Consider the following 26,185-nt stretch of genomic DNA (forward strand, 5'->3'; position numbering starts at 1 on the left):
ATGGGCAATATATTGCTATAATTAAGTGTTTATGGAACTACCGTTTTAATTCTACTTCAAGCTGACTGTGGAATAGCAATGACCCCACAGCATAAAGAACCCTGGTGTGGAAAGAATCTGTGTCTACTGATTAATTGCAATTTATCTGGCATTCATGATAACAGTTCATTCAACCTCAAAAACATGGGATTGGACACCATAGTCTCTATTACATGAGGTTCAGAACATCGAAAACCAAATTGTATGATTCCTCCTGAATCTCCAGTCTGTTGTGGGAATTGCGTGTGCCTATGCTGCCTGTTCTATAAAGACGACCAACTTGCCAAAGAGGATCCAGCCACTGGAGTCCCTACACGAAACAATTTGCATTTGTCTTTTGGCTGCAAGTCAAAAATGATAAAAGCAGGAATAACTTTTTTAATTGCAGTGAAGGAGAGATCTAGCACCTTTGCCCCCAGGTGGTGTGATATGCCAGACACCAGGGAGGCTTGATTGTGTGGGCAGAAAACTGTGATGTTGGAAACATCAGAAATAATGCAAATACCCTCCAAAAACAGAAAAGAGAAGATGCGAATGAGCTCTCAGCAAGTGTTTGTAGATGTGTTTGTACTTAAACAAACCTGCAGATTGTGTACTCTAATACTGGATAACCTTTTTAGAAGCTGTGGCTGGTACACAAATTTCACCTCCTACGATGTGAGGCTGTTGGAAACAAGCATATTACATCAGAACTCCTGCATCCGGCTTGTATTTCATCTGAGTTTGTTTTGAACTGACTGCTTTTGGAGCCTACATACTTGCCCAAAGGAATGCCTCTTTCCTTTGCCCTATCCAGACTTCCATTTGAGCCCCAATTTCTAGCCACATATTTCTAGTTCTGTGTCTGAGAGGTTTGTGTTGTTGTTTTTATTCCGCTGCTTTCCCCAGGAATACCTACTGTTTATCACTGAATTGGAACAAACGTCAATCGGGTTGACGTTAGTTCCAATTCAGCAGTAAACAGTGAGTTTTCCTGGGGAAAGCAGTGGGACAGATCACATGCACTCTGGAAATCATGGACCTGTGCTTAGAAATTGCTGTGCTAAACAGAAGTCTGAATGAGCCCTGAGATTCCTGCTCTGCCTCTTATGGTTTCCTCCTGGGTCTGAATGTGGCAAGAGCAAAAAACAATCTTGCTTTGGTTGTCATTTGGAGGACGTTTTTTTTTAAGAACTTAAGAAAGTCCTGCTGGATCTTTTTATCTTTCCAAAATCCTCTCCTCCAACATTCAGCTTCGTTGGACAGCTGTGAGTTCTAGAGTTATGGGAGAGAGAGAATATTTTTTCTCTATCTACTTTCTCCATGCCAAAAGTGTGGAGTGGTCTGGGGGGCCTTGGGAGGTACAGCCAGGGGACTGCCGCAGGTACCTCCTCGCATCTGCTGCCTGAAGCTGTTGCCTCACAGTAGAAGAAGAAGAGTTTGGATTTGATATCCCGCTTTATCACTACCCGAAGGAGTCTCAAAGCAGCTAACATTCTCCTTTCCCTTCCTCCCCCACAACAAACACTGAGAGTGGGGCTGAGAGACTTCAAAGAAGTGTGACTAGCCCAAGGTCACCCAGCAGCTGCATGTGGAGGAGTGGAGACGCGAACCCGGTTCACCAGATTACAAGTCTACCACTCTAAACCACTACACCACACTAGGTGAACTGAATCAAATTTCTTCTCCAGCCGCTTCCTTATTATCGCTTCCTGCCCTTTAGCAGATTTATGTAGGCTCACTTCAGATTCTTGTGCGTTAATGAAACTATTATCCCCAGTTCCATCCAGGTGGTCCCCTGTCCTCTGTTAATATTTTCTCCCTCCCCTGTAGGACTTAACAGTACAGTAGTTTAAAACTTTCCTGATCAGTTTTGTGAGACTCGTAGCAAATCCATTCTTGCCAGCTGCTGTGAGGTGCATCCCATCTCTTGCTAGAAGTCCTTCCTACAGGAAGTGGAGACCATGGTCCAAGAAGCCAAACCTTTCCTGAAGACATCAATTAGTTTTGCTCCATTTGTATTTTAATCTGTTATTTTAAATTGATCGTTTTTATGTTTTTTTGCTGTGATTTTAATTGATGTTAGCCGCCCTGAGCCCGGTTTTCTGGCTGGGAAGGGCGGGGTATAAATAAAAAAAATTATTATTTATTATTATTATTATTATTATTATTATTATTATTATTATTATTATTATTATTATTTAATTGCTGTTTTGGTTATCCTCTTCTTTCCATCCCTTTCTCTAGTCTTGATAACCTTCCTGTAAACAGCCTGCCGTGCACACTCTGTAAGTTAAGTTTCCCCAGCATTTCTCATTGTGCCATCCTATGGGGTTTGCTTCACTAACATCACAGGAACTGAGCCAGAAAGTGGCTTATCAATCTACTGGGCTGCTCTCTCTGTGTGAATCAGAATAAAACACCTCGATAGTCTTCCCTTGCATCCTATCTCTCGCTCATCCGGGTTTTTCTAGTGCAACAAAATATGGATCTATGGCTGTACATTACACTTTTTAAAAATATCCTGATGGGAAAAAGCATTTTGTTGTGTCTAAGGGCTTCACTTTCTCCCCGGAGCCCTTGTTCATTTGGGATGGAACTAATAGTGGGAGTAATCAAGGTTGATTACATGCCTGTGTCACTTAAGCAAGGAAGCCTTACAATTTGTTTTGGCTACTCGGCTACATAGCAAGGCTTTCTCAGAAGACACAGCTGCAGCTGGAAGAAGCACTCGTGTCCGAAGGAGACTTTGCAATGCTGGAAACTGAGGCTGGCGAGTAAGCCATCCAGTGTGCTGTGCTTGGACCCTGCACCAATTTCTGCATGCTCTTGCCTGCTGTGCTCCTTTCCAGGCCATCATTACAATCTTTTGCTCTCTCGTCCTAGGGAAAATAGCCCCCCAAGGGCTGCATTTTCAGTTTCTCAGAGGTGGAAGTAGATGGGGAAGCAGAACACAAAAGAGATGACTTAGCCTTCTTGCCCCTTTCTCTAACTTTCTGTCAACCCTGGGACCTCTGGTTGTTTTGTTTTGTTTTTGTTTTGAGATCTAGTTCCATTCCCTAAATTTAGGTGCCATATTTCTATTAATCCCTACCATCACTTATTAGGCACCGCTCAGAATCAGAACAGGGGCTCCATTAATCTAGGGTTGCCATATTTCAAAAAAATGCAAATCCAGACACAAAAGTTGTTGAGCTTTTTTGTCAAAATTGCTTTTTTAAAAATGACATTTTTGAGCTATTCTTCAGAGAAATTGGCAAAAATGGCACTGCTGACATGGGTTGCCATACATCCAGATTTCTGCCTGAACACTGCTTTCGACTGCAGTATTCCAGGTATGACCTGGGAATTTTGAATGTATGGCAACCATACGTAAATCAGACCCTGCCTGAGCCAGTGGGTGGTCAGAGAAGGAAACCAGAAAAAGTTCCAGCTGAGACACCTGTGCCACCCAAAGCCCTTTTGCCTTCACCCCTAGTTTGGCTTATTTGGTCTGGAATAGTTCAGTTTCTGCACATATATGTGTCCCTCAACTCAGCACACAATTGTTAGTGTAATAATGCTGCAGCCAGTGTTGGTCCTACTCAAGAGTAGACGCAATGAGATGACACCATTAACATAGATTCATTCATTTCCGTGGGTGTTTGCTGAGTACAGTGGTACCTCAGGTTACATACGCTTCAGGTTACATACGCTTCAGGTTACAGACTCTGCTAACCCAGAAATAACGCTTCAGGTTAAGAACTTTGCTTCAGGATAAGAACAGAAATCGTGCTCTGGCGGCGCAGCGGCAGCGGGAGGCCCCATTAGCTAAAGTGGTGCTTCAGGTTAAGAACAGTTTCAGGTTAAGAACGGACCTCCAGAACGAATAAAGTTCTTAACCCGAGGTACCACTGTATACCTTAGTTCATGGCTCGGCAAACTAAGTTCTGCAGGCCGGATCAGGCCCAATTGCCTTCTGGATCCGGCCTACAGACGGTCCGGGAATCACTGCGTGGATCGCCAGCACTCTTTCCCTCTCCCTCCCTCTCCCTCACACAGTGGCGGCGCCTCCTCCCTCCCTCCTCCTGGCTTCTCCTTGCCCTGCCCAGAGGAGGAAGGGGGGGCTGGATTTTGTTGGTGCCAGCATGAACATGTCGGGAAGATGGAGACATTGATATGTTATTTCTAGGTTAGAGGGTCTACCAAGTTACAGTCCCCAAGAGGGAAAGAGGCCCCAGAACTATACTTCCAGCAAATAACACCCAGGGCCAATTATCTCATTTGCCCAACATGCAACTAAGACCTCTCCTGCTTTAGCTGTGTACCTGAGCATTACTGGCTTCACTCCTTTCATTTCACTTCTCCCTCAGTTTTGGGGTACTTTAAACAGAGCGCGACTGCAGACTTGTGCACCCAGGTACTGAGCAATGCTGCAGATATTAACAACTACAGTACTGATAAAACCTTTCCAATGACTAGTTCCACCATTTTTTCCCCTGGAGACAGTGCCCTCTGCTGGCAGCATATGTTTTTTTCCATAATAAAGCCTGTGAAAAGTCACTTGGACCTCAATATTCTTAGCCTTTTGTGGACTGCTAATTCCCCCCCCCATTATAATCTTTAGCTAAAACAATAAATCAAAACAAGAAAGCCACTGTGACTGAGGCTGCTGTGTGCTCCTCACTTTTGATGTTCTAAAGCCCACTCCCTAAATACTGGTAATTTCATCGTTGGAACCCCCCCCCCCCCGGCTTCTAAACCACCTGGTTCTTAAATAGATTTTAAAATCACAGAGCCTGGATTTAAATGGATCCAACCCCCCCTTCCTCTCCCCACCCCTCCAGCAGCAACTTGCATTGTGTGTAGCTGACGTCACTGTAGATTTTGAAGTTCTGAGACGCTGGCCATCTGCTCCTGGCTATGGGAACCTGAGCTCTTTAAAACTGCATGGGCAAAAGCAATCTCATCCGCTCTCCTCCCGCTGCAGCGGTGACAGATGAAGAGGGAGCGCTGCCAGGGAAAGCACAGAATCAGCGCTACGTAGGGTCGGGTGCTATCTTAAGCCTTGTCCCCTGTGCAATTGCTTGAGCTGCTGAGATAAGAAATATGTGCCTTACACAACCCGGTGACTAACTGTGTCATTGGTAGGAGCCAGATTGACCATGGAAGATGCATTGCGGAGGGAAAGACTGGGCGGAGAAGGGCAGAAGGAATATCCCGTCTAGTCTTGATTTCTTCATTTGCTCCCATTTGCTCCCCACTTGGTCCAGTAAGCATAGCAGCTCTTTCTTGCTAGGTCAAAGGGCAGGTCGTCCTCTGCCAGTGCAGTTGCCAGAGCACAGCCTGGGAGTCATTTTGGACTCACAGCTGTCCATGAAGGCGCAGGTTAATTCTGTGTCTAGGGCGGCTGTCTATCAGCTCCATCTGGTATGCCGGCTGAGACACTACCTGCCCGCAGACTGTCTTGCCAGAGTGGTGCATGCTCTAGTTATCTCCTGCTTGGACTACTGCAATGCGCTCTACGTGGGGCTACCTTTGATGCAATTAATCCAGAATGCGGCAGCTAGACTGGTAACTGGGACCACATAACACTGTTCCTGAGAGATCTACATTGGCTCCCAGTATGTTTCCGAGCACAATTCAAAGTGTTGGTGCTGACCTTTAAAGCCCTAAACGGCCTCGGTCCTGTATACTTGAAGGCGTGTCTCCACCCCCATCGTTCTGCCCAGACACTGAAATCCAACGCCGAGGGCCTTCTGGCAGTTCCCTCACTGCGAGAAGCAAAGCTCCAGGGAAACAGGCAGAGGGCCTTCTCGGTAGTGGCGCCCTCCCTGTGGAATGCCCTCCCATCAGAGGTCAAAGAGATAAACAACTACCTGACATTCAGAAAATACCTGAAGGCAGCCCTGTTTAGGGAAGTTTTTAATCTGTGACATTTTAATGTATTTTAATATTTGTTGGAAGCCGCCCAGAGTGGCTGGGGAAACCCAGCCAGATGGGCGGGGTACAAATAATAATATATTATTATTATTATTATTATTATTATTATTATTATTATTATTTAGTCAGACCATTGGCCCATGTGGCTCAGTATTGTCTGCAACAGGGTTTCCCATACTTGTAATCCAAAAACTGCTGGCGACGCATCTCCCATCATCCCAAGCTCGCAGGATCAGTGATCAGGGATGATGGGAACTGTAGTCCAAAAACAGCTGGAGCCCCAAGTTTGGGAAACCCTGGTTTACACAGTGCTGCTGTCTCCCCCAGCCTTACCTAGAGGTGCCGGCGATTGAACCTGGAAACTTCTGCATACAAAGCAGATGCTCTGCCATTGAGCCACGACCCCATCCCCAAACAGTTCCTGCTTTAGATGCACCTTAAAGCTGAGGGCCAAACTACAGGTGGCAGTGGCACTAGGGGCGTCAACTATAGGGGGAGGAAGGGGATTAAGCTCTCTCAAGAATTGTGGGTAGGGGGCTGAGCCTCCCCAATATTGAGGGGGCCTCCATCCCCCACAGCCCACTGCCTCCAGGCAGCGCTGGCGCGCCGGGCAGGAACAGGGGCAGGACGCACAGAGGGCTAAGATCGTGATGCGTGGAGGGGCGCATGATGTCACACAACACAGGGCCCCCTCAATGTGGCCCTGCTGGGTGGCGTGTAGTGAGGTCTTCAATCCATTGAATAAATGGAGCTGTACATTTATGTTTCCAAGGCAGCAATATCAGTCTTTTGTCCATAGTAAGGGCACAGAGAATCCATTTACATTGTCTTCTTGTCAAATTCCATATAGTAGGTATGTAGTTGAAAATAATACTTGCCTCTGAAAATTTTGGCATTTTTCATACAGTCATGCAATATACAGTGGTGCCCCGCTAGACGAAAATAATTCGTTCTGCGAGTTTTTTTGTCTAGCGGGTTTTTTGTCTAGCGAAACGGCAATACCAGGACCGCCTCTCCTGGTATGTCCCATGTAGGACCTTAAGGTCCTCAAGTGATAATCTTTTGGAGGTCCCGAGCAACAAAGACGTTAGGTTGGCCTCAACTAGGGCCAGGGCCTTCTCAATATTGGCCCCGACTTGGTGGAACAGCCTATCACGGGAGACCAGGGCCCTGCGGGATTTGGCATCTTTCCGCAGGGCCTGCAAGACGGAGCTGTTCCACCTGGCCTTTGGGTTGGTTTCTGTTTAATATTTATGCTTCATCTTTTATTGGTGGGTTATTTTGAAATTGAGACCTGCAGTTTTAATTGAATTTTAAATTTGTATTTTAATCTGTTATTTTAAATTGATCGTTTTTATGTTTTTTGTTGTGATTTTAATTGATGTTAGCCGCCCTGAGCCCGGCTCTCTGGCTGGGAAGGGCGGGGTATAAATAAAATTATTATTATTATTATTATTATTATTATTATTATTATTATAATGCAAACTGCGGTTTTCGCTAGATGGAAAAAAAAATCGTCTTGCGAGGCAGCCCCATAGACAAATTTGTCTTGCGGGGCAGCCTTCCGCTAGACGAATGCCTTCGTCTAGCGAGTTTTTCGTCTAGCGAGGCATTCATCTAGCGGGGCACCACTGTAATGCAATCTGCATTTTATTTTATTTTTTCAAAAAGAGCAACACACACACTAGGTACAAAGGCATATCGAAAGCATCACGTGTTGTTTGGCCCTGAGAGTGCATTTTGTTCGATTGTGCGTAGTAGTGTAGCATCTGTTACTACCATCACCGCAGCCGTAGCGGCACAAATGAACAGGCAAATCGTTGTCACGTGGGAAAGACAACATGCCAAAGCAAGGACTATTTCACATGTTACTTCTTTCATCAGAGAGAGACTAGTATAATCAGTGAGCTAAATCCAGGCTGTTTTGTGCTGTGTTGTGATTCAAGCTGCTTAGAAGATACTGTATTTTAGCATTGTTTTGCTTGTAAGCCAAAATTCTGCTGCTATGACTACTCCTATTTCTACTTCTCTTTTTAAAGAAAGGCTTCCTTGGTTACTCAAGAGCCCTAAGAAGAAGCTGCTTTCCTTGGTTTTGAAATCTAAACCCTGCATTAGAAGTAGCTCTCATTGCCTCCTTGTTATTATTATTTTTTCAAATAACCATACATAACTTTCATTAACTCCAGTGAGTAATTGGCTGGCTATGTTCTCATGGCAAAACTCAATGGTCCTGGGGTTCAAAGAAGCGCGTGAAGCTACCACAACAGACCACTTAATAGAGTAGGGACGGGGAACCGGCGGCCATCCAGATGTTGTTGGTCTACAGCAGGCATAGGCAAACTCCAGCCCTCCAGATGTTTGGGACTACAGTTCCCATCATCTCTAGCTAACATGACCAGTGGTCAGGGATGATGGGAATTTTAGTCCCAAACATCTGGAGGGACGGAGTTTGCCTATGCCTAGTCTACAGCTTCTGTCATCCCTGGTCATTGTCTACCCCATCCAGGATGGATAGGAGTTGGAGTCTTGTGGCATCCAGAGTGCCAGAGGTTCCCTGTCCCTGTGCTGCGTATGGCTGACTTTTAAATAAGATGGTGCTTTTCAGAATGTGAGGCTCTGCTGAATTCACCACATGATAATACGTTTTGGGGTGGGGACTTTGCAAGAGAATGCTAGGGGAGAGTCATCCTTCTGTTGTCCTTCTCTTGTCTACACATGACCATACATGATCATACATAAAGATTAATTTACCAAGAGGTCTTGGCTGCAATACCCGTCCTCTCAGACAGCATCACTACACTTTCTCCAGCACCAGTGTCACAGCACCATCCATAGGGACATATAACTTGTAACTGTGATGCAAAACAGCACCCGTTCCTCCCTTTTAGCTAATTTACTGTGTTTGTTTCTTGTAACATCAGTGCAGCTTGTTTTCTGTAGGCTGCAAGTTTGTGCTCTTTCTAAACTATTGTTACTGGGATATTTCACCAGAACACAGCTTCTTGAACATTGAGGGCAGCCGGGGACAGTGTGGAATTGAATTACACATTCAAATAAAATGTGCATGGATTATTATTATTATTATTTTTTATAAAGATTTTATTATTTTCCATATATAAACAAAAGAGAAATACAAACATACATAATAGACAATAAACAATAAACAACAACTATAACAATGACAATAACAATATACATAAGAAAAAAAACACAAATACATACCTAAACATACACCTATTCATCTTCTTTTTTTTCTATCTTCTTTACATACATTGAGACTTCCCCCGTTCCCCCCACTGCATTCAAAACTAATATATAATTTGGGTAGCTTTGTACATGGATTATTATTATTATTATAGATATTATTGTTTCTTATTGTTTCTAATACGCTTTTTTTTTTAAAAAAAAAAAACCATTGTACTTAATTGATCACATGAGATGTTGTGAGCCACTTTGGGCACAATTTTGTGGAAAAGTGGCATACAAATAAACAGATGATGATGATACAATGACATCATTAAAAATCATTTTTGAGCCACTGGGAGTGGCTGGGTGATGCATTCTCTGCTGGCTGAACTTCTTCTCCATCTCGTCTTCACTCGTTGTGTCATGTTTTTTTTTTTCATGGCAGCATCCTGTATCCGGTGTTTGGTGGATGTCGTCCCGGTCAAGAATGAAGAAGGAGTTGTCATCATGTTCATCTTGAACTTTGAAGACCTGGCAGCTCTCATTGCCAAAAGTGCCAGGCAGAGCCTACACCAGCGCTTGTCCCAAGGATGGCGAACAGGTGAGAAGCCCAAAGTGGCTCAGAATCCTTTACCTTGGGCAAAGGCACATGTTAGTTTGAGGTGGAGGAGGGGGGTCTACGGAGGTGAGGGGGTGGCATTTCAGCAAGTGGGTGGTAAATGGAATCTCTGAATTTTCTCTGGAACTTGGCATGAACATGGGTGATAGGATGGCATGCAGATACCTCTTTGTATGTGGCCACGTTGAGTGAGTTGCGACCACACTGGCAACCGTGGAAGAATGTTTTGTCAGAGGAAGATCTTCAAAACTCTACGGCCATAGGAAGTGAATTGTCTAAGATGGTGTATTGGGAAGGAAGGGTGCCCTTAGGTGAGGAGGCAACAAGAAAACCAATCCCTCATAGAAAGGAAGGAAGAGAGAGCAAGAGGATAGAGTATCAAATCATGGACAAGGTTCTTAACATGAACATCAAAATTATTTGAGCTGGCCATACAAATTTCCTCAAGCATGGATTGCCGAGGTGCCTGTATTCAGGAGGACTCTATTAGCAACTCCCTGCAGCCATAACTAGACATCAAGCTCATACTTCTCAACCTAGAAGAGTGAGCTCCAGAGAGCTCACAATATTGTCTCATCTACTCAGTGCATGTAAGTCTAGGTTTTTCCACATATGCTAGGAATGACTGGTAAAACGGGAAGAAGTAGCAAGTGGCAGTCTACAGCGATCCAGTAAGAATAAGAATTACTTTCAACCAGGTCAAGACTGCTGTTGATTCCAGATGTTGTGTGCAACTTGGAGAATTGGGCAACTCAACAGCATTTGTAGAAGGGGGTGGTTGGATTGTATCTCTGTGAAAGAACTAGGAATTATTTGACAGAATTCCCCACACCTTCTCAAAACAATTTCCAGGGTTCCTCATAGAGGAAGATGACAGCCAGTATAAAACCAGTTCAGTTTTCCAGTGCACATGTGCCCTTAGATTCAGGGACAAAGTAATAAATTGCCTTAGCTCAGCATTAATTCAGCAGGCAGCAGCTTTGAATTCTACTAGGAGGCGTTATGTGTAAAATTACTCCAGCCCCTGGGGTTTTCAAAAGAACTCAGTAAATTAAGGAAATGAATGGAACATAGTGATCCCATTCTGCTGTGCAGGCTGGCCTTGGAGTTCTTGTTCTAAGGTTAGGAAGTGTGTGATCTGATGCATTTGTGATAAGGCTGCAGTATAAATTAGCAGTAGACTTAATGAGTGTTTGTACCTGTGGAAGAAGCATTTCCCACCTCTGTGCATTTCCAAACATGTTCAGCTAATATGTAGCAGATGTTAAGATTAGGAAAAGCCCATGCTTTTTTCTGGAGGGATGCAGGAGTACGCGTACCCCTAAACATTTCGTGAATCTTTGTACTTTTGTCCATTTACTCTATTTATTTTCCCCGATTTGAATTATAAAATGGTGATTTTCTTGAGTCAAAATGAGAGTACCCCTAAACATTTTTTTAAGGGAAAAAAAGCACTGGGAAAAAGCTAACTTGATTCAGTCAAAAGCTAGAAATTGTACTATAATCCTTTTATGAAAAATAACTTAAATTACTAAGGCTGTAATCCCAGGTGTGCTTCCCTGGGAGTAAGCCCCACTACACTCAATGGGACTTACTTTGGAGTAGACATGTATATCTTGTGTTTAGCACAGTTACAGTTTAGAACAGTTACAGAGATCTTTGCAGGCTCCCTTCCACTTTGCCTGTCAAGTTGTAGAAACGTTTTAGGCATCTGTATCTATACATATACGCTAAACAAATTGAAGGAATTTAGGGGTTTGGAGTTCTTGAATCTGGGTTTCTCACGAACTATTTATTTTTTAAATGTTTGTTTGTGCTTTCTTAAAAGGGAAAGTACAAACTATTACATCAGGAATCCAGATAATAATATAACACCCCACACTCTAAAATATACCAAAAAAAAAAGAAATACCGGTAGTTAACATAACGAGGAGCTGGGCATACAGCATAGGCATTGATATAACCTGAAAACAACTTGTCTGTTGGGGGTTAGATTCTTGAAGGAAGCTGGTAAACAATTCAAAAGAATCACATTTAAAACATAATATGGAATCCTTTTGGTTTTAATTTTGCAGTCTGTTGCAAAAGGTTACGGGTAAACGCATAACTGCAGCAAGCGACCCAACTTTGCTTAATGTATACATCAGTCAGAATAAAGAGAAATAGATTAATGAATTGACTCCACAGTCCTCTAATGGCCAGAGCTCAGTGGTGGAGCAACAGCTGTGGATGCAGATGTTTCAAAGTTCAATCCCCAGCATCTCCAGGGAGGGCTGGTGATGTCTCCTGTCTGAAGTCTGGAATGATGCTGCCATTCAGTGTAGACAACACGGAACTAGATGAGTCAATGGTCTGACTCAACGTAAGGCAGATTCCCAGTGTCCCTGTTTTAGAACATGCATTTGTACAGAAGTGCTGCTCATATACTTGCAGCCCAGAAGCCCCGCTGCATCCATGGCCAAATTTTTTTTTGAGGCCAGTGGGAACTAACTGCTGCACTAGGTCAATCTCATAAAGCAGAAGGGCATAATGTCAGTGTTGCAAGAAAATTGCGTTGGTGCGATGAATGCAAGTGGTGCTTTGCAAATAGGACCCACAATGCTGAAGCATTCCAAAAGAAGCAAGATCACAGAAGGATAGAATTGTAGAGCTGGAAGGAGCCTCAAGAGTCATCTACCCCAACCCCTTGTCTTATACTGGCAACTAAGCACCATCAATAAACCTGTTCCATGTAGTGCAGAGCAATGGTGCATGAACAGTGTCACTCCCATGTGGGTAGTGGGAGCAGAGAGCTTTCCCCTCAAGGGTATGTGAATCACAGACCCCCCCCCTGCCTACTTCTAGGTTACACTTCGCAACAGATCACAAGGTGGTAAAGTCGGTATACATTAACTATAATGTTTCTATGATCCACCCAAATAGGTGCAACTCAGCGTCCATCATAGTTTCAGTGAAGAGAGCTATTCAGATATATTGTTTAACTTACACTATAAGAATAAATCAAAGCTAAGCATAAAAGGAATGGGGATGTTACGGTGTTAAGATGAGAGCTCTATGCCCCTCCACCAAATACTAGGCCAGCTACTTTCGCGTATAATTTGGCAAGCAAAATGTTAATTTATATTTGGTGTGTGATGCCTCGAGGACCTCCCCTTACAGCTCAAAATCATATTTTAGAGCACCTCTTTCACTACTAGCAAGTGTAATATTTGCAGATGAGGGCGAAGTCCCTGACTTAGTGCCTAAAAACCTTCAGCCCATTAGATCCCCAGCTGGCCTGGCCAATGTTCAAGGATGATGGGAACCGGATGTCAGCAACATCTGTTGCTGCCAGTTCCCCATTCATGGTCTGCACCATGGTGTTGGCAGGGATGTGGAAGGAAAAGCACATTGGCCACATGTGGTTGAGACCTGCAAGGTTGTGTTTATGCTGAGCTATCCAGAATTACAATACAAATAATGACTTCACGCCACAGGCTATTACCGGTACTTTTATCCTTTTTTGATGGGGTGGAAAAGGACCTTTCACATAAGGAACTGGGTTGTTTTTCTTGATAATAGCCACCAGGTTTGAAATAGCCCAGCAATGGAAAACTCCAGGCATAGGACCCAACTCTTAGGGGCCAATGTCCCTTCGCCACCACCCCCAATAAAATATTTGAGGGAGTTGGGCTCTGCCAGAGTCGATGGGCATTGCCATTCAAATGGTGTATGTGTGTGCTACATCATGTGATCAATTATGGGGGGCAGGGCTTACCTGCCTTCCCCCCCCCCAAAAAAAAACCCCAACCATTTTATTCAAGTTGGCACCACTGGCTCCAGGAAATGATTCTGAAGAAATTTGGTAGCAGTGAGTTTGGCATCTCAGTTTGGAAGAGAAATTAAACCGCAGACCCATCTCTCAAAAGGCCTAGTCAAACCACAAAGCAGACTCAGTGTACTACCTGAAATAGCATTGTGTTTTGTATGCCAATAGCAGAAACTCGTGCATAAAACGGCCCTCTTCATACAGATCACTTGGGAAGAGTCTTCTTGGGGTAATATTTGTGACTTTTTGTTGTTGTCTTGGATACCTTACGTGTTTTGATCCTTGCTTGTGCTAACACAACTTTGTGTAATGACCTCTTCTTCTTTATTTGTTGTTTATTTGTATTGTTTGTACTTAATTTTTTTAAAAAAATAAAAGAAACCCGAGGTATAATACAGCAATTGTTCCAATTAAAAAGTATAACTTTACCTACTCTAGTATTTTGTGGGTGAATGCAGAGGAAGGGTGAGGATCCTGTTACGCCAATAAGTACAAAATCACCAAATTTTGTCAGCCCAGTGGCCACTCTAGTCAGGGATCCTGTCTACTGACAGATATCCCAAGACCCTACAACAGAAGGAAGGCATAATCACAGAATTTATATGTTCACATCCTTGGTCTCTCTACGCCAGGGGTCAGCAACCTTTTTCAGCCGTGGGCCGGTCCACCGTCCCTCAGACCATGTGGTAGGCCGGACTATATTTTTGGGGGGGAAATGAACGAATTCCTATGCCCCACAAATAACCAGAGATGCTTTTTAAATAAAAGCACACCTTCTACTCATGTAAAAACACCAGGCAGGCCCCACAAATAACCCAGAGATGCATTTTTAAATAAAGCGACACATTCTACTCATGTAAAAACATGCTGATTCCCGGGCCGTCCGCGGGCCAGATTGAGAAGGCAATTGGGCCAGATCCAGCCCATGGGCCTTAGGTTGCCTACCCCTGCTCTACGCCCTCCTCACCTTGTAGTCAGAAGCATGGTTTTTTATGATGTTCTGATGTTTTATTAAAATTGCTGTTAGGGAGAATGAGGTGACCGCCTCATGTGACAGCAGCCTGGAGCAGTGGTGGACCTTGGGGCCTCAAATTCCAGTAGCGCCTTGTGCAGTGGTAGCATTTGGTGCCCCCTGCCTCTCACGCTCCATTCTGAATAACAGCCGAGGCGTCCCCAGCAGCACCCACAAGGCTCCACACCTAGTGCAACCAAACCAGTCATGCTCCCCTAAATCTGCCTCTGCTTGGAGGCAGCAGTGGTTATTCCTAGCTGCCACTGCGACTGTGCACAGAATGGGGAGGAGGAGGAGCCATCTTGTCCTTTGCCCCTAGGCACTAAAATGTCATAGGCTGGCCCTGGTTTAACCCTTTCTCCTCATGTCCCACCCCCACCAAAAAAATCCTCCTCTCCCCCATTAATCTTTCACCAGAAAATGCTGTTTGCTGCACTTGGCATCTGGGAAGGATTTTCTGTAGGAAAACAGCACAGGGTGGGGCATGATTAACCTCGCTTTCCCCCCCACACTGTGGTCCCAATTCATTTTATATCTGGAACTTACAATCTGTAAACCACTGAGGAAAAGCAGGGAAGACCAGCTGTTCCTTAAAAGGCAACTCAAGCCATGAGATTCCATAGCACAGATAGGAAATCCTGCAACCTATCAGGTGCATGTACGGATAGGTAAATATGTCAGTCCCATGTTCTCTCAGCTTTTAATTTTTCAGTTAAATTCAGTTCTCCACATTTCCAAATCAGTTTGCATTTTGTTTTGTTTTGTTTTTCTTTTTTTAAAAAAGTTATTGTGAAAATTCACCAGCACTGTTGTGCAGAACACATTTTTTGTACACAACGTTGCCAAGCCACTCTCCCTACTATAAGGCATTTTGGTGCATTATTTTCACCAAAATATATGCCCTTCTATGCACACTTTACACTAGTACGTGTATTACTTGGCTGAAGAACTGCACTGCCAGTTTTGAAGGATGGCTGTGTTTCATTTCTCACGTGGTTTCAGAAAAATATGAATTAGGTAAGTTCAGCGAGAACTGAATTGATCTCCCATCCTGAGCTGCATGTGACCTTCTGCTGCTCTAGGTGTGGGCTGCTAAGCCCTGAAGAGCCCTGCCCACTTTCCCCCACAGCCAAGATTTCAGCCATTAGCTGAATGGCGGGGAAACAATTATTGCTATCATGCCATTAAGCAGCACAGGAAAGGCAATTTGGACTTGGTTGGGGGTGCTAGGGGAGACTTTGAGCTCCCCCACCATCACTTCCAATGCAGCCAAGATCACTGCCCTCAAAGCTGCTGCTATTTAGTAGTAGTCGTAGTCCTGGGCAGACCAGGACCTCCATATATACTGCTAGGCTTGCACCCTGCAGAGGTCACTCTGGTGCCTCTAACACAGCATTAACAACACAGGAGGCAGCAGCTACAAGTTATGCATCTCTGCAGCCACAGCAGGCGCTGCGATTCTGCAGTGTTTTGACTTTACCCCCTGAGACACACTCGGTTGTCTCTCAAGGCAAGAGTTAGGAAATCATGCCACGTTTTCATAAATGCATAAGCAAGCAACCACATGGTAAAAAGGCAAATTCCCACTGGATAAGTTGTTTGCTTGTATTCACCCAGTATCCAGAAGAGGTAATTGTGTTGTTATACGTATATTAAGTTATTAAGGTATTGTTGCTGGATTTGTAGGACTGTTACTGTCCACCCATTTCCCTCCTCCTCCTCCTCCTCCTCCTCTCCTGTTAATTTGTTTGGACTAGCCGCTGCCTGTAAAAGAACTGGCACAGTTGATGTCTAGAGAGCAGCTGCCTGGCAAGCCAGTTTGCGCATCACCCAGAAAAATGCAGTGATCACTGGAGAAAGCCATTGTCTGAAAGCTGTAATGGAAGGGCGGGAATTTCCTCCCACAACAGTTTTGTCAAGAAATAGTACCATAACTTGACTCTAAAGATCCCCTTCCATATATGAAGCTACTACTCTCCTTGTACAAGCAAGGCACAAGAGCCAGTGTGGTGTAGTGGTTAAGAGTGGTAGACTCGTAATCTGGGGAACCGGGTTCGCGTCTCCGCTCCTCCACATGCAGCTGCTGGGTGACCTTGGGCTAGTCGCACTTCTTTGAAGTCTCTCAGCCCCACTCACCTCACAGAGTGTTTGTTGTGGGGGAGGAAGGGAAAGGAGAATGTTAGCCGCTTTGAGACTCCTTTGGGTAGTGAAAAGCGGGATATCAAATCCAAACTCTTCTCTTCTTTACCAGATAAAATTAAGCCATAGCTAGAGATTCTGCCCTGCATATTCTATCATTAGGTGTGTAGCATGGAAAAGGGGTTCCTCTTCTGCCTTCCAGCGCTACACAGGAAGTATTTTTAGCTGCCAATTCTGGATGCCTCTTTAGTTTGGCACGTCTATGAATTCAGTTGCCTTGAGAATCCAGCGAAGGAATACGAAGTCTTATGTGGAGGCTTGGAAGGAAAAGTCTCTAAGTGGACAGCATCGCTTCCTCTCTAGAATTTGCGTTGTTGCCCAGAGACTTGGGACCGTCGTGACTTCTTCCGAGACTTCCCTAAGCTTTTTGCCAGATGCGGCAAAACTAGCTGGTAGAACACAATGCAACTGTGCCAGCTGCGCTTGTCTGTAGGTGTGCTTTTCAGTCTTCGAACCTGACTGTCCTTCCCCAGCCCCCACTGCCTTGCCTGTTGCATGTTGCAGATAGGTTACATTTGGGTTTTTTTGTGTGTTTTTGTTTTTTGTGTGTGTGTTTTTCTTTTTCTTTTCTTAACAAGGTCAAAATACGAGCTTGAAGTTTAGTCTCCCGCCCCTACAACGTCTCACACTGCGGCGGAAATCTCTGACTGCCACTGAGTTTGATGGAGTAGCCATTGACTATGGAAAGGTAATCATTCACCGTAGACTTTGTATGATAATGATAAGCCCACCTATTTGGTTAGCCCCCACCCCCACCCCAACCCTGTTCCTCGGCTCTCCTGCTACGCCTTCCGTCTGCAAATTAGGAAAAAGAGCCAACGTCTCCAGGACAATGGCGGCTAGGCCAGGACAATGCGACGGGAGCAGTCAAAATCCTGGGAGGATAGGGCTTGAAACCATTCGATCCTGTCCGGCACAACCCACAAGGGCATGACACCACCTGTACCATACCAGGCTGCATTCAGTCGTGTGGCTTCTGGTGCTACCCATTCATTGCTCTCCTCTGGCAGACCTCAAGCAAAATTGCATTTGACTGTCCTCCCTATGAGACTATTGTGCTTTTTCATTGTTGACACATGTTCCGTCCACAACACTGGGCATGGCAAGGGCGCTGCAGGCAGGCCCATTTGAAGCTCATCAAGCGCCCGCCAGAATTTAAATCTGCAAATAAAAATTAGTAATTGAGCGCTAATTTTTAAAATGTTTTGAAAAAAATTAAAATGGAGCTATTGAATGGCACCCATTGCGAAGATTACAGTGAATGTGTGAAGAGCAGGTTCCCTTTCCTGATAAGGTCCCTGCCCATGTCAAAAGGACAGAAGAGCAGCACTAAAGTAATTTTAAACATCATAGTGCCAGATTTCCCCAGTGGATTTCCTGTGGAGATTGCACTGCTCTTTCATTCTTCGGGGGGGGGGGGGAGCTGGCGTTTTGGGCATCTGAGAAAAGGTGGAAGAAGCACGGGGTTGACAATGATTGGCTGGTGGCAATTCCTCACTAAATATCTAGGGTAGAAGCACTCTCAGGACTCGTCCACACTACTGCTTGTCTCATGCCTAGAAATTACGGATCTGAGCAGTTTCCCCCTTGCTCTGCTCCTTACCCAGGGAAAGCCCGCTCTTTGGCGATAAATCAATACGAAAGGCAGTCCGCAGAGAACTCGAATTGCCGTTTGCTCTGACTGAGCTGTGAGGAGCGGTTTTCCCCGGGGGAAAGCAGCGGAACCAGGGGGATACATGGATGAGCCCTCAGTCTCTGGCCTGCGGAAGCTGAGGCATGTTATGATACCCTGAAGCTCCCAGTCTTTGGGGCATGCTCTTGCTGTTTCTGCACAAAGGGAATCAGTAGGAGCTTCTCCCCTAAGGCCCCTTGCCTTGTGGCAGCGCAGTTTTCATTGTGGCTGCAGCTGAGGAGGGAAGACATACCCCCCAACATTTCTCTGATGAAAATAGGAATGTCCTATTTATTGCTGTTGTTGTTGTTAATTTTATTTATACCCTGCCCATCTGACTGGGATGCCCTAGCTGGGTGGGTTGGCTTCCAACAGATATAAAAACTTTAAAAAAAAACAAAAACATTAAACATTAAAAATCCCCATACAGGGCTGCCTTCAGATGTCTTCTAAAGGTTAGAAGGGGTCACATAGCTCCATACACCCCCCCCCAACATTTCTCCAATGAAAACAGGGACGTCCTAAGGAAAAGCGGGACATTCCGGGATCAAGTTAGAAAGCAGGGAAGCTTCTGTAAATCTGGGACTGCCCCTGGAAAATAGGGACACTTGGAGGCTGTAGGGAAGAGTTAGACCTCCCCTTCTCAAGAGCGACAATCCAGATGAAATTCAGCCCCTTCCCTTGCCCACTGGTACCTCGTATTTAATGCTTTCCAACAACCAGATGTGTTTGGATTTCATAATACTAAAGATGTCTGGTTTGAGCCTAAGCAAGCACAGGCATTGGGGTTGATCTGCTTTTAAGCTATTCTAAATCAGGCCATTAGAGGGCAGGGCATGGCACACAAGGCTACTGCCAAGAATTTCGCCAGAGCTGGGGAAATGCGGGGGGGGGGGGGGGAGAGATGCAGAAAGGCATGGGGGCAGGATGGACTCTTGAACCTTTAATTTCTCTGTAGAGGAAGGAATTGTGAGGCTGCACCTGCCAAAATTCCCTAGTCTGTCTGCACAACTATTAAAGAACCAGGAGCCCATAGAATCATAGAAATGTAGAGCTGGGAGGGTCCCCGGGGGGTCATCTAGTCCAACCCCCTGCAATGCAGGAATCAAATTTGTATCTGGCCATCCTAGATCTGTGATCAGATTCTCCTGCATATATGTGTGTGTGTGTGTGTGTGTGTGTGTGTGTGTGTGTGTGTGTAATAGTGTGTGGCAATTTGGAACATGGAACTGTGGGAAGAGGGTTTCTCGTCCTCTCTGTGCCATTTTCACAGTTAAAACGCGCGCGCGCACACACACACACACACACACACACACAGATGCTGCTTGCTCCATGGGGTAAAATAACAGCTTTGGCATGTGTGTGTGATTTTAATTGAGAAAATGGTCTGTGAGGGGGAGAGGATTTAGGAAAAAAGAACCTTTCCCTAGCACTGTGATCTTGATCTAATTTGGGCTTCCTTCTGGCTGCTGTTACCTCTGTTTAGGAAAAAATAAAAAAACAAGGGCAACCTGAATCATAGATTTCCTGAGGATATACCACATAGCTCAGCAGTCACAGAATCTTAAAAGACAAAGAGAACTGTGTAAATGGAGTGGAGTGGGGAACAAATAGTGATAGTTGATTAGAAAGGAGTTGTGGTGATAAAATTACATCCCTTTTACCCAGGTAACTTATTATAATAACATTTAAGCACGCACAAAAAGGAACCAGAACCCAAATGCTGGCGAACCTATGGCAAACGTCTGCATGGCAGCGACGAGGCTCATGTGGCGTCTTGTTACTCTTCTCTGCCCTCTGAGTAAAAATATTAATTAATTAAAAATTAATGGTGCATTAGAAGTGAAAACAATTGTGCCTAGAATAGTTGCTAGAGAAAGAAGCAAGCCTCTTTTTAACTCGTCATCAGTTGCTTGTTGAGAGAATGCTGTTCTTCTGACCCTCCCGGCTGAAAACGTTCCAGGTAACACCAGACAGGAGGTTTCAGCTGCACTGCCAAGGGTTTTAGGTTTTGTTTTTTCTAACCAGGGTAAAGAAACGCAGAGGATCGCTGCATTTTCTAGAGAGTAATGGGCAGCTCTGGTGTTGCTTGAGACATTAGCTTCGGCTATTTGGAATACTATGCTCTCAAGGTATCTAGGATGTAGACTTCCCATAGGTATGTAGAAGTCCCTGTCTCTGCATCTCAAGGGTTCTAGACATGGGTAGAAGGCTACTCCCTGCCATTAAATGGTCAAGGCATGTTGAAAACAAAAGCACATGGTATTACGAACAACACACCAAGGGAGAGGCTGGCAAATTGCATGACATTATACTGAGCTGCGAAGATCCCATGTCAGGGGCGGGGAGCCTGTGGCCTTGCAAATGCTGCTGGACTGCAGCTCCCATCATTCCTGACCATTGGCCATGCTGGTTAAGGCTTATGGGAGTTGGAGTCCAACAGCACCTAGCCCAGTCCAGTGCTAATAGTACACGTCTTCTTCTTCCTTCTCCTTCCTTCTTTTTCCCTTTTGGCTTGCCCCAGTACGAGGCTCAAACATATTTTGCAGGTTTTCTTACAGGTTCAGGTCATGCTAAGTCACCACCAAAACTAGTCCCCAGTATTGTTACCAGCATTGCTATGGTAGATTTGTGTAGGTTTGATGTGACTGCCGCAGGAACGTATTGGCTGGTGTCAATTCCCCCAACTACCTGTTTTTAAATTATTTTTAGTGCATATTTAAGAATCTTTTGTTGTCTTTTTTTAAAGGTTCCTTAGGTTTGAAACTAACAAAACCAGAAACTTCCCATCCAGTATACTTAATTCAACCACTCCACGGAAATAGGAAAGGAGAATTCCATAGGAAGTAGGAAGCTAATAGGCTTTTCACCTTACCTGGGGTATTAGAGAACTGCATGGTATTGGAGAAATAGGGAGGTTAGGCTGTTGTTGCTGGGTTCGCTTGTTTTTTAAAGGCATTCATATTGAAAATATCAATAAAGGTACTTGGTATTGGTATTTTCATAAACTCAGCAAGGTGTCCATTTGTGCAAACAGACTTACTTCATTTCATTTTATCCAGCCCACCCTCCAGTGGGATGAGGGTGGCATACATGGTTCTTTGCCACACCCCATTTTATATTTACAACAACCCTGTGAGGTAGATTAGGGCCAGTGTCTCCCTATGAGCATCATGGCTGAGTGGGGACCTGAACCCAGGTTGCCCTGCTCTGACACTGTGATAACCACTCCACCTCATTGGCTTGCTTATGTGATGATGTAATTTGGATAGCTATATTATTTGGTTAAAGAGGTGGTTGCAGGTAACCATTTAACTTCAGCAGCAGTGCAGTTAGGTAATTTTAGATTTTAATGGTCTTGCATCAGGAACCCCTCTTTAGTTGGTAACGTTCAGCGTGCCCTGGTCTGTTTGGGGGAACCTTTCTGATCCTTCTGCAGAGTGTGACCCTAGATCTCTGGCCCCAAGCCCTGCCCTGACAGCCCCACTGAACTCAAAAACAAATATATGGAATTTGTGTATGGCATGAACTGTGGCAGTACTTCTCTAGAGAACAGCAATTCTAATATGGAGGAATAATCTGAGTTTACACATCTTTTCATGACCAGGAAAAGGGACAGGGAGAGCCCAGTGACAGTAGGAAGAGGGTATATTAGTTGCAGTTTATCCCTCCAGGTGCCCCTGTGTGTGGGTTGAATACAGTTTAACAATCTCACCTTTGGCAGCAAAAATTAAAAGCACGGGAATTGGGCTGTTTTGAGCAACTCCAGCTATGAAGTAAGCTGGCTCCTCTTTCCTACCCTGCTTTGCAAAGAATCAGGCAACAACTTGTAAAGTTTAAAAATAAGACGCATTGGTGCACAGCAACAGTAGCAGTAAAAACGATGCAGGCAAAATACTTATATTTACTGTATTACCAGTTTCGGGCATGTGCCAAAAGTTGGAGCAAGCAGAGGTATGTCTGCATCCAACACTGGTCAAATGAAAAGGAGGGAAGGAGGAAGAAGCAGGTAAATACTACACGTGCCTTCCTCTCCAGGAGCGGAGGGGAAATGACATCACACAGAGCCCTCTCTACCAATTGTATTTCTATGGTCTCGGTATCTGCCTATCGGCAGCACAGCTCTGTGGACGAATCCCCTTCTCATGCTAACTAGTAAGAAGATGCATTTGTTAGATTTGACTGCTAATCTCCTACAAGTTCCTCCAGTGATATTCCAAGGGGGAGTGTGTATGAGTGGAAGCGGATTATCGTTTTCTGCAATGGTCACTGCGTTAAAATTGTCCACGGTTCATCTCTTCAAGCCCGGAAACCTGATTGTGGACTCTACCCAAGTTGTGAGTGGATTGCTACCACCATGACTGCCCCCCATATGTTGCCATGTTCCTGCTGCAAGCGACTGCATCTCCAGATAAATGGGCTCCCTTTGGAAAGGCTCCATTCTGCTGCCAGGACAACCTGATAGCAAAAGTTGCAACCTGTCTTGCTGATGCACACAACTGTTTTGGCACAGGTGGTGCTTCCGTTGTCTGGAGATCTCGGTGCATTCTGTCTGTCCACCACAGGCACACACACCCCAAAGATCTTGGGGGTGGGGGTGGAGATTCTCTTTGCTTTTGTCATGCATAGATATTGCAGTCTGGGGAGGGGGGGGGGACCCAGATGTCTTAATTTATTCAAAGCAAATCCCTTGGCTCATGTCAAGGCACGGGCTTTTGCATAAGCCCCAGAACTGAACCCTCCGTGAGCCAGGTCTTTCTCCCACCTAACTCATCTGCTTTACTGACTCAGAATTAGTAGGGGAGGCTATTGGCTTTTACTTCCTAAAGAATCTGTGCTAGCTGCAAACACATTCATTAGGAGCAAGTACACATTTTCTCCCCCCCCCCAACCTCCCTATAACAATAATGAATTGATGCCCTCTGTAGCATTCCTTGCAACAAGCTAATATTAATCACACCACCTGTACTTTAGCAACAACTGCTAGGGAGTTGCTTTCTTTAAGGTAATGAAGGCACTATAAGCAGAGTAGAGAGGCCAGGCCCTGCTAGTAGTGATCTCATAAATGAACAGCATTTTAGCAGGAGGTAGACACCTTTTTTCACCCTTATTCCAGTTCCCTTTTTCTTTCTTTTTTTAAACTCTCTCGGAGAGACTGCGTATGGCTAGTGTTTATGGAGACATCTCGGCCACATACAGGCAGACACCATGGACGTAAAAAACCATCTTCTTTAAATACTTGCACGTTGCCAGGATAAAATTGAAATTTAGCCATAGAAAATGCCATGATAGTTTCAATGATTGCATTCCCTGTGGTCATATCATGATTTCACCTATGGGAATATGTCTTAAAGAACAAGTAACTGTAGGAGAATTGCAGGAAATATTGACTTCTACTGACATTTTCTCAGTGGGGTGGGGGGACCTGGTTATATAAATTCACCATTAGTGAAAAGTGAATAAGAACTAGAGGTATATTGTTACTTTAAAGTAACGGTGGCATGCAGTGTACTGATTATGAGAGTATTGTGTAGCGATTAATTCTCCCTGGGTCCGATACCTTTTCTTGATGTTCCGTGGCTGTGCCTTGAGGACAGATGATCTTACCCACTGTGTCAGATCTTATCAGGTGTACAGAAAATACAAAGATAGATTTTATTTAATCAAGCTTCAATTCATCAGGTAATATCAGATTTTCCCAGGCCACAGTTGTGGAACAAAAAAAAAAAAAAAAAAGACATTGGACTAGGATGAATTACTCAGTACATGATATGATCAAAAAGTGGGTCAAGCGAAAGTGTGGATGAGCCTTGAGCTAAAAAACCAAGATGATCCTGGTTCAAATCACCTCTGACACTAAATCATTAAGTAGGGTTTAGGTACGGCACTAGTCTCACAGTCATATTGTCCCTATGTGTAATATGGGGATGATAGTACTGACCTACCTAGAGAGCTGTTGGGAGGAGATTACTGAGATAATGCATGTGAAATGCTTTGAGTATGTGTAAATGTGAAGCACCAGTATCACATGGAACGATGCAAATTTATGTATATATTGCCTTGCATTTCTATCCTGCCTTTCTTCCATCATGGAACCAAAGGCATGGCCATGCATGGGGCTCCCAGGCAGTCAGTCACCCATCCAAATAGAACCCAAGCTATTTGCAACCAGGCAGTAGTCTTGGAATGTCTTGCACTGAGAAGATACTCCAATGTGGAGATCAGCCCATTGCCAGGACCTCCCGTTGCTTTCTCCTTCCTTTGTTCCTTCCCTCTTCTGTTGCTTTTAAACATTCAAGAGCTCCTCTTAATGAAACACTTTCTTCCTGGCTGTCTTAAAGCCTGGAGGGGACTCCTTAAAGCTGAGGGAGTTGAAGACTGTGCCCATGGAGAACTGTGTCCAATCTGAGACCGAAGCACTGCTGGGAAAGGAGAGGAGATCGAGCCTGGAGACGGCATCTGACACTGAAGTGCAACACTCCGCCCCAGCGCAAGAGCTACCTTCTCTAGGGCTTCGAGGGTCGCGCCCTGCCAGGGGTTTGGGCCGGTTCCATCTTGGGGGCAGCTTCCATAGCCTCCGCCAGTTCTCCTCCTTGGAGAGTTTGGAGGCTGCAAGGTCTGAGTTCCAGAGAAAATTCAGGGAAAGGAGGGCAAACTCAGGTACGGGGGAAAGCATGCATGCCCAGTACTCATTCTAACTACTATGTGCCATTGGGCTGTTGTTGATTGTGTTCACTTTTTTGGCCTGATTATCCTTGCAGAAGGTGGTTAGGCATGGGGCTCCCCAATTTAGTAAACTGGCGACATCGTTGTTATCTGCACACGTGGCAATGTCTAAACATTTCTTCCTTGGCTTTTAGAAAGCCCTTTTTTAAATAGGGAAACAAACCCACTAAAAGAAGTTCTTGCGTATAAAGGATCCAGTTCATTGTATTGGTAGATCTCTCAATTGAATGTTGGGAGTTCTGAAGCAAACTGGAGTTCAGTTCCCCGCCCCTTCTCCCTGTGCCCTACATACAGAATGAGACGAGAAATGGAGAGGGGAAAGGCACATTCATTCCTGTGGGAGGGCAGGAGCAAATGGGAAACAGCACCGTGGCATAGCTCCTGGCTCTCAAACCGATTTCTCCATGCCCCCCAACATATACTTGGTTGGAGAGCATAAACAACAGCCAGGAAATGTTAAGTAGATACCATAGCACAACTCATGATTTCAAGACACTGCAAATTAGCCAGGCCAGACCTACATCTTGGATGGGCCCTTATTTTTAATCTGGCACCTCACAGGTCTCTTTTTAATATTCATAAAAATACTCAATGAGCAGCCACCCTCCCACCGCCAAAAGCGATGGACCAAATAACCTCTGTGATTATAGCTGGCACCATAATATTCTCCAGCTTGTGGTGAAGCCAGAATTATTTAATTTAGAAGGGGAAGTGACCAGCCCCTTGACATTAACAGTGCAGCAGACAGCATTAAACTGGGAGGGAGCGGAAAGGGACAGAAGTTTGAAGAATATCTGCTCCTGGGTTGATTCCACAAAATTATGTATTTTATGACCCTTATAAGTTGTGTAACATATTTTCAACTCTTCTTGTACCTGTTAGGGATTTGAGCAAGATGCTCACTACCATCTGTTTATACTAAACTAGATAGGGAGGACTTCACAAAAGGGATGGGGCCAATGTGACCCTCTGGATGTTTGACTAGACATCCCACCGTCCTTGACCAGAGTTGAATTTTGCTAT

The 26,185-nt window shown here is 44.8% G+C and overlaps 1 protein-coding gene across 4 annotated transcripts in view; it reads left to right on the top strand.

The window, feature by feature from the left end:
• The window catches only part of KCNH6 (potassium voltage-gated channel subfamily H member 6), a 114,242-nt gene that overhangs the window by 46,470 nt on the left and 41,587 nt on the right, over positions 1 to 26,185 (top strand). For 3 of the 4 annotated variants that reach the window (XM_033170342.1, XM_033170343.1, XM_033170344.1), the window contains 3 exons: positions 9,572 to 9,727; positions 17,343 to 17,452; positions 24,778 to 25,096. In XM_033170342.1, the coding sequence (XP_033026233.1) occupies positions 9,572 to 9,727; positions 17,343 to 17,452; positions 24,778 to 25,096 (585 nt within the window). The remainder of the gene's footprint in view (positions 1 to 9,571; positions 9,728 to 17,342; positions 17,453 to 24,777; positions 25,097 to 26,185) is intronic. The other variant, XM_033170345.1, reaches the window with a different exon arrangement.

This window comes from Lacerta agilis, chromosome 14 (assembly GCF_009819535.1).
Source record: "Lacerta agilis isolate rLacAgi1 chromosome 14, rLacAgi1.pri, whole genome shotgun sequence".
Classification (NCBI taxonomy): domain Eukaryota; kingdom Metazoa; phylum Chordata; class Lepidosauria; order Squamata; family Lacertidae; genus Lacerta; species Lacerta agilis.